The 13,943-nt window shown below is 34.9% G+C and overlaps 1 protein-coding gene across 36 annotated transcripts in view; it reads right to left on the bottom strand.

Annotated features, from left to right (window-relative positions):
- The window catches only part of NRXN1 (neurexin 1), a 1,152,783-nt gene that overhangs the window by 41,680 nt on the left and 1,097,160 nt on the right, over window positions 1-13,943 (bottom strand). Inside the window, exon 1 of one of the 36 annotated variants that reach the window (XM_032877831.1) lies at window positions 10,799-11,009. The exons of 34 other annotated variants lie outside the window; for them this stretch is intronic. In XM_032877831.1, the coding sequence (XP_032733722.1) occupies window positions 10,799-10,831 (33 nt within the window). In that variant the 5' untranslated portion in view covers window positions 10,832-11,009. Of the gene's footprint in view, window positions 1-10,798; window positions 11,010-13,943 lie in introns of those variants that run through there. One more of the 36 variants, XM_032877830.1, reaches the window with a different exon arrangement.

Below are 13,943 nucleotides of genomic sequence, written 5' to 3'. Positions count from 1 at the left end.
AATGTGATAATTTCTATCTAAAACAATTAGTGGTTTTAAGGTAGTTAAAATATTGACTATTTCACCATGATTTGAATTGTCAGATGATGGGTCACTGCTAGTAATACCATTTTTGCCTACCCTTCCATCATTTATCTTTGAATATTGAATCCTAAGAATTAAGACACCAAAAAAAAATCCTAATAATTTCAACCATAACAAATACTATACCCTTGATTTAAAAGAGAAAATTAAAACAAAACACACACACACACACACACACACACACACACACACACCCCTTAAACAAAACCAGCACAATTAAAAAGGAAGTATCAGGGCTTTACGAAAAATTAAATTTCTAATACTTATATCCTCAGGACTCTGGTTTCTGCCCAGTTAACTACTGCTACAACGAGTAATCTTACTTTCCATTCCTCAAATTTACAGAATTCTATTCCTCTAAGAATTAAATTGTGCTCAATATATTTCCTTCCTTTTCTTTCTTTCTTTTTTTTTTTTTTTTAATGTGGGGCTTGAACTCATGACCCTGAGATCAAGACCTGAGCTGAGATCAAGAATCATATGCTTAACCAACTGAGCCACCCAGACTCCCCTCAATATATTTCCTTTCAATGTCACAGAATTCAGTTAGTTCTCCTGACTTCCATGATGTTTAAAAATAATGGCTAGTAACTCAGCAACTTTATATCCAGATATTGGTTTCAAAATTTGACTCTTAAGTGACACAAATGGGACAGAAGAAAGCAACAGATGCCAGTAGCATCCTTCTGTTAGAGACAAATTAAAAGAAGAGAGACAAAGCAAACAGGAAATTAAAAAAAAAAAAAAGAGGAAGAAGAAGAATGAGCAGAAGAAGGAGTAAAGGAGAAAAAAAGTTTCCTCCACCTGTTTGGAAAGTGGGAGGGTGTCTCAGTTCATTTTCCAAGTGAGACCAATGGCAGAGGTCTTTCACACTTAGGAAAGTAAGATTAATGCCTCACTCAGTGAGATGTGAAATAGGTCTTGGTTCCAAAATTCTAGAAAGGTGTTTAAGAGGGGAAAAAAAGCTTTAGAAAATATGCAAGTAAAAATAAGACAATCCATCAAACCAGCTCTGCTCCAGGATTAACCAACTCAGCTGAGTCTTAAGGCTTTAGCTGTCTGTGGCAGCAAAGACTTCACTCCTCTTACACACCCAACCCTAAGACACAGAACAGAGAAGCGGGCAGCAGAGGAGTTTCCTGTTCTTGAATATTTTTCACCAAATCATAGAAGATAAAACAAGCAGAAGCAATTTCTCAGGGGTTTAGCTGAAATGGGCCAAGAATGGTGAGTTATCAGATGAAATCCTGTCAGAACCCAGGCATACTTTTCCAAAAATTAATTCTACCAGCTACAGTAAATTTGAGGTGGTAAGAGGAATTACTCCCAATAAAAGAATAAAATATAAAATAGGTGATTAGCCAAGAAAGACACCAAGCAGGGACAACTGGTCACATGTTCCAGAGCTGCCCAAACCAAATCCAAGCCTATACTTCACACTGCCAATAAGGGAAGGAGCTGGCTGAGGAGCGTGGGCTACCACACACCTCAAAACACCTTGCCCTTCTTCACTCTCCTCAGTGCCACAGTGCTTCTTCAGCTTTGCTGGGTCTAGAGTTCGCTTGAAAGTTGAAGTGTTTCAAGTTAACTGTGTTCTGGGAGTCAAATCTGTGTTAAGATTATATTAAAAGCTAAACCTCTACTGTACATATCAACTGGTACTCCAAAATGCTGATTTCCCAGAATATCCACCAAATTCTATGTTTAGATGCTGATAACAAATAGAAAAAAAAATGCAATCACTGCACCTTTTATACATTAAGAAGTCTTGAAATTATAAATGTCAAAATTCTAATTTCATTTGCGTGTGTCTAAAAATATTTCCCTGCTAATTATTTCAAATTACTATAGACATTTTGCAAGCTATATTAGATTTTATATATAAATTGTGAACATCCATAAAAATAATTTGTCCTAGCCATCTAATTTTTTGTTCCCAGTCTAGACCCACTTTCTTTTTCACGTTTATAGAGAAATGCTTACAAAGTTTTGTGCTCCGAGGATCTCATTTGGCACTTATCAAACTTATTTTTTCATAAATCTTTATCAGCGATGAGAATTTTTCTCAGACCGTGTTGTTGATTGCTTATGTCACCACTTTTCCTTCCATTAGAAGCCACAGGCACCTTACTTCTTAGAGAAGAATGTGAAACTGATTTGGGGATGAAGGACTTTTAGTTCAGCGTATGCACCACTTTATAAAATATTTATTGATACAAAACCTAAAAATATACATGGTAGGTACAGTGTTCACGTGGCTAATTATTTAGTAGATTCAGCCCATAATTTTATACCACAGGGTTCTTATTAGGAATACCACAAAGGGAATCAGAGTTTCTTGACACATGGTAATAAATATTTTCACTCACAATGAATAATTTAGCTCTTTTGGCATCCATTGTATGAAAAATAGATTTGAAATAATTTCAAGGTCTTTTAGCAAACGTAGAAGTTCTGGCACACAAGAACAGGCAGTATGGGCTCCTTTCCCCTTTGTTTTCACAGAATTTTTCTTGCTTTTATCATGCACACACTGCAAAATTTTTCCACATTTGTCAAGATCATGTTGAAATGAAAAGATATTGTTTCTTCTATAGCATTTCCTATTGTGGGTTTCTGTAATTCCAAATCACTAATTCTCTGCAATTTACCAGCCTTGCTCATAGAATGCTAATGAGCCTCTATATTCTTGATTGTGGAAATGGAAAAGGAGCTTTCCTTCAAATTAATGCTAGCCAAAACTGGAATTAGTTTCACACTAGTCTCAAAATGAAAATTCCCATAAGGGAATTACATATATAAAGTCATCTAAAATTTCAGGGAGATGATTCAACAAAACGAAAAGCAGTGCATGTTTTAAGACCACTTGTCTTTGGAAAACTTTTCTTCTAAAGGAAATTCACATTTATTCATACTCCAAAATCATAATGTATTAGAGCTACAAAGCCCTCACCTTATAAATGGGGAAGTCAAGTACCAGAAAATTAAGTAGTTGGTCTTCATCTCACCAATAGCAGTAAAAATTTCTCCAGTTCGGTCTCTTTACATATGTCCATTAAAAGAAAATGTTTTAAGATTAGATAAGCCCCTCAAATAACTCATTCATGATGGGGTATGTTGAATGAGGCAAACTGAGGGTGGCTGTAAAGGTCTAAAGTTTAGTCTAGGCTGAAAATGGTATAAATTTCCCATGGAAACAAAAAAGAGAATCTTAGACTAACTTCAAAATAGAACCGACATATATAAGGGTGCAAAGAAAAAATAGATAAAAACAAAAAGGACTATTTTTCTGTTAACTGTCTTTCCTCCTAAAATACTTGAGTGAATGTTACAAAGTAGAAATTCTGGGTAGTTCAGTGAAAAGGATTCTCTTAGGTATTGATGGGTTTCAAATGTTGAAATTTTCCAAATATAGTCTGATGACACTCACTGCCAGAAATGTAAAAAAAAAAAAAAAATCACTTCTCCAAGAGCATACTGAATGTTAATTTTTTAGCATTGGCAAATGAAAAATGCTTAAATAGAACATTAATATTAGGGTAGGCTGGATGAAGACTGAACTCTGTTTGCAGCATTTCTATGTATTTAAATTAGAGCTCTTATTTAAAAACCTAAACATAAAAGATGCATACTAATCTGATCAAATCTTATATAGTACATATAAGTTGGCCAAAGTGGTATTTATAAAATAATTCTCTTTAAAAAGATGCAGATTCATTCATAAAGGAAAAAGTATATATAATTGCCACAACCACAACAAAGTAACCTGTAAATCCCACCCCTCTTTGTAATATTTACAGACACAAAGCATGTATTATCCTCACTTGAATGACATGTCTTTGGAAATGTCCTTACACTGTAATAAGCAAAGCATATACTTTTCTACTGCATCTTATCATTTTAGAACTTTGTCTTTCTTCCTAAAGTACTACAAAGAATTGAGCATCATTAGGGAATTGCTAGGTAGAGAGAGAGAGAGAGAGAGAGAAAGGGAGAGAGAGGGGCTAAAATCAGTATTTACTTTGTTATTGCGTCAGTAGCCTTCTGTTTAAAATGATACCATCTGCTCAATTGAAATTTCATGGGCTATGTGTGAAACCACAAAGTCAGGAATCTAGGAAGCCCTTGTTGCATGGATGCCTTCAAACACTGACCTAAGCTTACAATCTCTAGCTTGAGATTTTGAAAAGTAATCAAGAAGTATTCAGTTTGATATTTTGCACCTACGTATCATTTCAATCAGTACTCATGACTGGTTCATGAAGTTTCCCATAATTATTCACTGTATTTTAAGGCACTTACTGAGCAAACAATAGTATTGATAACAATTTCAATAACACAACTAGACTGTTCATGTAATTATCACTATTCAAAATTGTTTCACTCAAGGCTAAGCCCTGGCTTTCTTCCTATACCATCTCCATTCTACTTTCTTTAGAGTGGGTATCATTCAAAAAGAAAGTAGAATCAAAGAAATGGAAGGAGAATCAGGCAGATTGAAAATTATTGCTGGAGTAATTTACAAACACACTCGATTTACAAACACACTCAAATTACAAACACACTTGTAGCCTGACATAGTTATACTTACTCCAAAGTGTCTAATATACTACTAGAAAAATGACTCAATACTTCAAATCATCCCATCAGTAAAAGAAAATCAATTTCTTACACTATAAAGGAAAATGTTTAGCAGTGAGGGCTGCTTTTAATGAATAAAGAGAATGAAAAGCAAATATGCAGGTGATTTTTAAATCAAAAGCATTGTACATATTTTGCACTTTTATTACTCACAAAACATAAAGACCAGCTTTTAAGAAACCAATATGTTGTCCTGAGAACATGTAGAATAGGAAACAGCCACCTTGAGTGATTTTGAGACAAGCTACTTGGAACTTTGCTTCCTGTTTGAACATCCTTGGTGTCCTACATCACTTCAGAGGCTGGCACTGGTGTGATGGGATTTGTCACTCCCTGATGTGATCTGATTTTGTGTTATTTTATTTTGTGACTGTATAACTAGGGCTGCTTAAACAAACCCAAGGAACATATAGCAGAATAACATCCATGCACCTGCTTAACCCATAGTGACCTCTCCTTTCTCCAAACTACCATGAAGTATATGGCAGATGTGTAGCAAATATGTGTTCATCCATGGATACTATAGGGTAAAACAGTTCAGCCTTCAGTCCTCTAGTTTTATGTGTTTGTCCTGACTGTTCAACTGGACTTTCAAGGCAAGAGATATCTTATTTTCCTCTGAAGCATCCATCACTAGGAGTTTTGGTAGAGATCAATCAACCAATAGATATCTTAATAGATCTTAACTATCAAATGTATGAAAACCACTGAGATAATTGCTTCTATAACTGTCAATACTCTGGAAAGAGACAATACACTTCCTAAGAAAACTGCTGACAAATCGAGGGGTAGCTGTTCCTCCTGGGATTTCTAGTTTGTTAGATGTATCCTTTAAATCTCTTACTTAGCAGCTAAATATTTAGCAGTGTTTTTATACAGAAACATAGTACATTTAACTCTGAAAATCTTGTAGTCCTACTACAAACCCAATGAATAGTTCCCCTCAAATCTAGTTGTGCTAATTAAGGGAAGTCATGATGTGTAATTGAAAAGAATGATTTTTAAGCCAGTGGGAGGGTAAATGGTATAGAAAGCAGATCTAGTCATGCAAGGTGATCCATTATGCAGACAGTTCACACATGAGTAATTGAGAATTGACACCTAAGGCTATACCCATGCAACTCCAAAATAAGGAGCTTTTAAAAAGAATCAAAACTCAATGTAATATTGATTTGACAATAGAATAGTAATATTTTGAAGTCACAAGATAGTTTGAGTTATACATATATATATATATATAATACATACTTTATTATATATACATAGTATTTGTATATGTAATCTATTTTTTGTATGTAAAATGAGTATTTTTCAGCATAAGCAAATTTACTTCACTGTACAATTGATTGGGAAGGCATTGTCTTTGAAGCTCTAGCAGTTTTTTCAATCTGAGAAATGTGAAAAGATCAGATAGGAGAAGCATTTTCCCATAGCATTAAGCCCCCACTTTATCTATGAAGTTACCAGTATATCTAGGCTGTGAACTTATATGATATTTTTGTCAAAAGTCTGAAATATGCTGAGAATCAAGATTGTGGTATCCTACAAAACTCATTGTGTTTAAAAAAAAAAAAAGCAGTGGAAACAAAGATGAGAACCTACCGATATCTTTGAGAGACTAATTTCTTTTGGTCTCCTAAGATAACACTCAAGTCATTCTTACCACTGTATTATAGTTGTGGGAAAAAAGTAAGAAAAGTATTTGAATCTTTCTATTATCAAGAAAATAATTAATCTGTGGCTTCACAGGCAGAATACATACACACACATATATACATATATATATATTCACAATGCAAACATATATATACACACAACATATATATATATACATACATGCAAATATACCTACAATGGAATATTATTCAGCCATAAAAAAGGAATCATCATTTGTAATAATGTGGACAAATTCCCAAGATTATAATGCTAAGTGAAATAAGTCAAAGAAAGACAAATACCATATGAATTCTTTCATATGTGGAATTAAAGAAACAAAACAAATGAACAAAGAAAAAAGAGACAAACCAAAACAGACTCTTAAATATAGAACAAACTGGCGGTGGTCAGAGGGGAGGTAGGCAGTGGAATGAGTGGAATAGGTGAAAGGGATTAGGAGTACACCTATCACGATGAGCACTGAGTAATATTTAGAATTGTTGAATCACTGAATTGTACACCTGAAACTAGTATAACCCTGTATGTTAACTATACTGGAATTTGAAAGACCGAATTAAAATTTTATATACACACATACATACATATGTATACATGCACACAACAATGAAAACAAAAATATGTAACTGATTTTGTAAAACAGTTCTGAGATAGTTATTAATGCTTAATCAAGTGAAATCAAATGAAAGTAAAAATTTGAGGAGGATATGGCAATGTATAATGATAATCACTCATAATTTATGACCCCAAATAGAAAATATCTCATATATTTTTTGCTTTTCCCTGGTTATTATGCAGTTTGGACTCATACTGTCTTAATGTGTAATGGGAAACCAGAGATACCCATGGGTTTATAACTTTCTCTTACAAGGAACAATGTTAGTGGATATACTCAAAATTGCTTTTCTACTAGATATTACTGTGCATGGCTCCATTCTTTGTGCCAAGGTGATGAGGGAAGGGAGTCTTCAGGAGATTCAAATATCAGTTGTCAAGTAAATGTACATAAGGTGGCAGAAAGTAAAACCAGTCTTCCCAGGTCAATACGGTAACCTTTAGTAGAAGTCAAAGAAATTGGAAGCCTACATATACACAAAAATGTATAAAGCAGAACTTGGTGTCATTATACTTTGCTGAATTAATACATAGCTTATTGTTCAGTAAAATTGAGGTCTGGAGCAAACGGCATTTGTCCACAAATGACAGGTAAAGCTGCAGAGAAACAAAAAAATAGGAAGGAGAGGAAATGGGACATGAAAGAGAAGACTGAATAATAAAATGTACCACTTGGTCCAAGTGAAATTAAACATCTACTAACACTATTCACCTATGAATTTTGCTAGTTCTCATTAACACTGGAATTAGAACACTATTTCGATTGGGAAGAAATGTTGTTTCAAGTGAGTTATTTTCCAAATGGGCAGAGTATAAGCTTAGTTCTCAAAACATTTAAACTTAATATAGACAAAGGTTGAAAGTCCCTGGCTACATGTTTTCTTTCTCCATTTGGTAATTGAAAAGTGTAAGCCAAGAGGGCTTTTCCCATCAATTAGCACTCTGCCTACTGCAGCCATCATATAGTTAATTCATTGCACTTGTAGTTTATAAATGCACCCAGATGCTGTGGGATGAGCACATTTCATAAATTAAAGGAGCATATGGAAGGCACACAGACAGTAACATCTCATCATAACTACCCCAAACATCCTTAATATGCAATGCTACATCACTAATTACTATGTAAATATGTAAGTGTTTCCCTGCTTAATGTCTTGGTGAGAAATTTGTTTGGCAGTTGAGTCCAAATGCAGTTTTGACTGGCCATTTAATACCACTTCAATGCTCTCCTAGTTTCATTCCACTTTGCCTGGAAGGAGAATGTGGCTCTCAGCCTATTAGGCAACCTTGATTGTGCAAAGTCGGTGAAAATGTTTATTCTTTCTCAGTGGGTCATCTTACTTAAGGAACACCTGTCAACCCTCCAAATTATAAATATCTGTCCAAAGTTCTGTCTGCAGGCTCTCTTTCTTCCTGAAAACATTAGATGGAATTTGCCAAGTGAAGAATGTTCTGCTGCTTTGCAGACTCTTTCATTAATTTCTAAGAAAAGGGCAAGGAGGAAAATGACTGCATAAAGTATGAGAAACTGGCTTAATTCTTCAACTATGGGGAAATTAGTATCAATGATCCGAGTAAACTATCTTGAATACCTCAAAATGTCAAAGGTGAAGGCTTCATTCTCTGATCTAGTTCATAGTTCTTTGCCAAGCCAAGGTTGAAAAGGTAAGTTGCATGTCTCTACATGCAACATGGCAAAATCTCCTTCATAGAGTGGAAATTCTCTCCATATACAAGGTCCACCAATGACATGATTAAGTGAGCTGTAATGACTCATGGATCAGAAGATATATATTTAAACTTTTAAAATTTGTATTTTATTGGTAGATTTTGGCAGGGTGATTTTGGTCAAGTTCATTTGTACTCAGGACTGGAAATTGTGTCTAAGTTCACCTTAAAATTCTGGAAGAATTATTAAATTTACAGAATTCAAAAGTAAACTGATTTTCATTTTTTCCCCAGTCCTATGGCCATTCTGAGTAAAGACTGTGCCCAGTTCTCTGGGCAGGTGGGTGACAGAAAGCTTGAGAGGATTCTGAGAGATTAATTTCATTTTAGAATTTGAACTGGGCATTGGTAAAGCTTCCAAGCGCCATCATAAAAATCAACAAATACTTAAATAAGCCAAGCAAAGTTATTCTAGAAACGAACATCTATTTATAAGCCGGAAGCAAAATAATAGTAGATTAGTCAGCATGGGCTCTTAATATTTTCAGAATTGGAAGCTTAACTTAGGGAAAAAGTTAGCAAACCCCACAGATGCTTGAATCATCTAAGGTCTGATATATAAGTTTAGTAGTTATGCCACATTTATATTTATACCAACAACTCAATACAATAGCTTAATTTTAATTTTGTTCCCACTTTTCCTTTACAGGGCAAAGAGAAAAAGATTACAAACAACCCCAAACAGAAAACACACCATTTATAATCTGGTAAAGCAACTTCTATTCATGAGATTCCTTCCCTACTCTGTGAAGCAGGGGCTACCTAGTTTGATGGAAAATATTTGTTACAACAGACATGACATTCCATCTCATAATTAAAGGAAGATACAATCAGGAGTTCCCTTGAAAAGAAAGGGCAGGCTTTCTTCACTATCAAAAGGACTCTTCCCCTCCCAGTGCCCCTTTTCTGATGTGCAATCCCTTCTGTTCTCCATCTGCTCTGCCCCCACCTATTGTCTCCACTCACTGCCAAGCATGCCAATCCCATCTGGCCATACTCTTACTTCTGCTGGCTCTAATTCCCAGGGGCCTAGGAAATACTTGAATGCCAAGGCTCTTCCCCTCTTCACGAGAATAAGGACTTAGCTAGGAGGGTATCAAACAATCCCCCAAAGAATTCCCACACACATGAACATGCACATAATCTCTCGCATACACAAACAGAAGTTGTAGAATCCTTTCCTAGGCTAACATTACAAAAACATATGTTTCAAAATTATCTCACCTCGATGCATTTTTAAAAATTAAAATCTTACTATCTTTGAAGTAATAAAAATTTATATTTCAAAAATATTAACTTTCATTAATCCCAGACATGCATTTTATTCAGAAAGCAGAAGTAATTAGTGTAAGTAAATGTTATTTAAATCTTACCATCGTGAAATATTTCCATTAGTTAATCAGGTTTAATCGTTGACCACTAATACATTTTCTGTTCTACCAAACATACATTTAATTCAGGCATTCCGGCTTTGCAAATTCTCCACAAAAGCCCACTCTGTCGCAAAAGCATGCATGGTCAGAATCTAATCATATTTAGGAAAAATTATCACCAAGTTATTAACAATAATAAGCAGTCTGGCAAGTATTGAAAGCAGCTTTTATTCATGCTTTTACTTGAACCAACTTACTACATACACACACACATATATATATATATATATATACACACACACACACATATATATGTATACATATATATGTATACACACACACACAGATACACAGACACAATTCTTGGTTGTTTTTGCCACAAGCATGCTAAAAAACCTCTGAAGCTCACAAAAAGCAGCAAACAAAACTAGAAGCAACCATGCTCAGGGTTTAAGGACATCAAAAAATTAAAGCAACCTTTCTACATTTCATACAGAGCGTGCATAAATTTGACATGCAATCTCCAAAAATAAATATTGTAACATAAATCTTAAAATTAGTTTAAGCAAAAGAGTTTATTCTTATTTTCATTATTATTGTTCTTAGGCTTCTGGTATCTTAAACCCTGCATGCTGCAGTTCTAAGCTGTGCTGAGCACCGGCTGTGAGAGAAGAAGCTACCTGCGAGTTTTCACAGTGCCATCTCATATCCATGTCTGTCTGGCTACCCTGCGTGCTTAGAGCTTTTTTCTTAATTCTTAATGGAAATCCTAGGAAATTTAGTCCATCCTCTGAAATCAATACTGGTGACAGGAGAGCTCCCTGACTCAGTGGGAGATCAAGATGATAAATTGCCTGCGCATCAGCCTGGCCTATCAGTGCCCTGCACACAGATGGGCGAGAAAAGACACAGAAAAGGCTCTATCAGTCACGTGTCACTGAGGAGCCAATGGCTGACTCGCTACTGCAGGAAGAGATGCTGCAGTTCCGTCTGCAGTTGACGAGGCTGTTGGTACACAGCCCAGCTCGCGCCCAGCTCAAAAAGTCTAGGCATCGCTGCTGTTGAATTTGCTCCCTGGCTGTGACTGCATTAAAGAACGGACATTGCTCTGAGTCCGACCCAAATAAAGACCCATTTTCATGCACAGGGAATTCTTTCTGCATTACTTTCTAATCCATTGTGATCACAAAACAGAAGGGAAACTTTTTTTAACATCTCGACCCTTAATTATGTGCATCCCTTCAGATAATTATTGTTTTCACCTAATATTAAACTAGAAGCTTAAACTGTGCAATTAGCATGCAACCCTACAGAATCTCCGCAAAGCTTTATAATTGTAATTATAATTTTATTTCCAAGTTAACGAGTGACTTTTTTTTTTTTTTTGAATGGCAAGTTTGTAATGAGTGTTTTTATGGGATGATTTCGTAAAGGCAACTATGCAACAGTAAGAAGTGCATTATTATGCTTTTCTGTCAATTTGAACTGCTCCTCTTTAAAGACGATTTAAATCCCAATAAATATGCCATTTTATCAATCATTAAAAATAAAAAATCAAACAAGCACCAAAGGATATACATCTTATTCCTAAAGCCTGAAGAGCAAATGTGTTATACAGTGATGGAAATAGGGACTTATTTTTTATCTTTCCTCTTAAATTTAAAATAATTCTTTGAGAAGCAAAGGCTCCACATCTGGAATACCATATGGAATCATATCCCCTAATACATCTGCTTCCATTGATCACTGTGTAATAACCAACATGTTGCACAGTTCTTCAAGGTAACCGAGATGTTTGTATCCAGTCTGACAGGTAAGATTATGAGACTACAGTGTTTTTCAAATGGCAGTATAATGGAGATTAAAACAACAAAAAAAAAAGCTCAAAAGAAACAGGGAACAATCTTCAGGAACAACAGAAAGAGTACTAGGGCACCTCTCTTTATCATTTTTCATTGCCCAGTTTCAATTATGCCCATGCATTTTCAAAGATTAAATTTATTGTAGAGTGACCCAACACTACTTAAAAAACAAACAAACAAACAAAAAATAAATGAGAATAAATACTGATAGATGCGCCCTCATCAGTAAATTGTAGGTAAGCTTTAGAATGCTGAAATTCCAAAGTTCATTTCACCTTGGGAACTATTTTTTAAACACATTCTTGAAACACTGACCCTGCCAAGTTTTCTGCAAACTTCTTTCTGCTCTATTAACTCTCAGGAACTAATGAAGCATTTTTCCAATTTTTAAAATACATATTGTTTTGTGTTCATTCTATTTGTCCTATTTATTCAGTAATAACATAATCCTCGACAATCAAACTTTACTTTTTTAAAGGAAAAAAAAAATTAAGGTCCAGGACACTTCTCATCAAAAAGAAAGCAATAATAATAAAACATCATCAAGCCTACACATTGCAATACTGTAATAGCCAAAAAGTAGAAACTATTTAGTCATCCATAATAAAACTGATCAGATAAATTATGGTACAGTCTTACCACAGAGATACTCTGAAGCTGTAGAATACAATGTGGCAAATCCAAATGTGCTAATTGAAGATACCTCCAAGATATAATGTTATTTAAACAGAAAAGGTGCAATTTTTAAATTGTTTGAAGTCTGTATATACACTAAACATATACACATGTTTACATATGTAAATACACAGGTGCATGTGCAGAGGAAATTTCCAAAAAGACATAATATATCAGTTAACAGTGGTTAAATCTGGGGAACAAAGCTGAGGTCAAAGGTGGGATTGAGGCATAGTTTCATTAGCTCATTTTATACATGTTTCATTAAGTCTAGGTATTTCCTAATTTAAAATTAACTAATTAATTAAAATGATTGTTTAATTTAATGACTGCTAGATACTGGACCAAAAATGTTGAGGGAAAAGGAAGAAGACAGAAGAAAGAAGGCCTGCCTTTTTTCTCATTAAGAACACAGGCAGGTATGGGCAAAAAGGAGCTGCTAGAGACAGGTTTGGCAAAGTGAGATGAAGACCTCCACAAACCATATTCGTCTTTTACTTCTTTCCTCTCTGAATGCCTACAACAATAAAAACTTACAGGTGTCAAGAGTTTTACAATTTGTAGTGACAATTCACCTAAATTATCTCTGATTCTTAGAGGTAAGAACTGAGAAGTAAACGATTTGGCTAATTAGCAGAGCTTTGGGCAAATTAACCCCTCCAAGCCTTAGTTTTCTCAGCAGGATGCAATTAGCAAGAAGTGGCAGAGTCAACCACGAATCTTAATTTAGGATATTGTTCACTGCTGCTTGAAAGGCAAGATAATGTGCATGTTTTTTTTTTTTTTTTTAACCAATTATGGTGTAGGCCTAAAGACAAAACAAAAAATCACTTTCTTGTGTTTCCTACTTGGCACAAGCATATTTTATCCAGGGGGCAGAACTTGTCTTATAGATTCTATTGTTCACGCTCTTGTGGCTGTTGTTCAGAGTCCTAGGATTTTAAGAGATAATATACATTTAAAAAATATTGAATTGGTTAAATTCAGTCAAAGGCTAATAATTTGCACTATTAAAGGATTTTTGTGTTTTATACAAAGTTATTCTAAACCAGTGGTTTATGGGGGGTGATTTTGTCCCCAAGGGGACATTTGACAATGCTTAGAAATAGTTCTAGTTCTCACACCTGGGGAGGTGCTACTAGCATCTAGTGGGTATGGCCAAGAATACTGTTAAATCATCCTGTAATGCACAGGACAGCCCCTAAGACGAAGACTCACCTGGCGTGAAATGTCAATAGTGAGATGGAGAAACGTGTACTAAATACTATGCTCTTCTACCTTACTTATA

Source organism: Lontra canadensis, unplaced genomic scaffold (assembly GCF_010015895.1).
Source record: "Lontra canadensis isolate GAN:19392208 unplaced genomic scaffold, GSC_riverotter_1.0 scaffold61, whole genome shotgun sequence".
Lineage (NCBI taxonomy): Eukaryota > Metazoa > Chordata > Mammalia > Carnivora > Mustelidae > Lontra > Lontra canadensis.
Note: the sequence above shows the minus strand (reverse complement) of the source record. Positions and strands in the feature narration are given on the sequence as shown.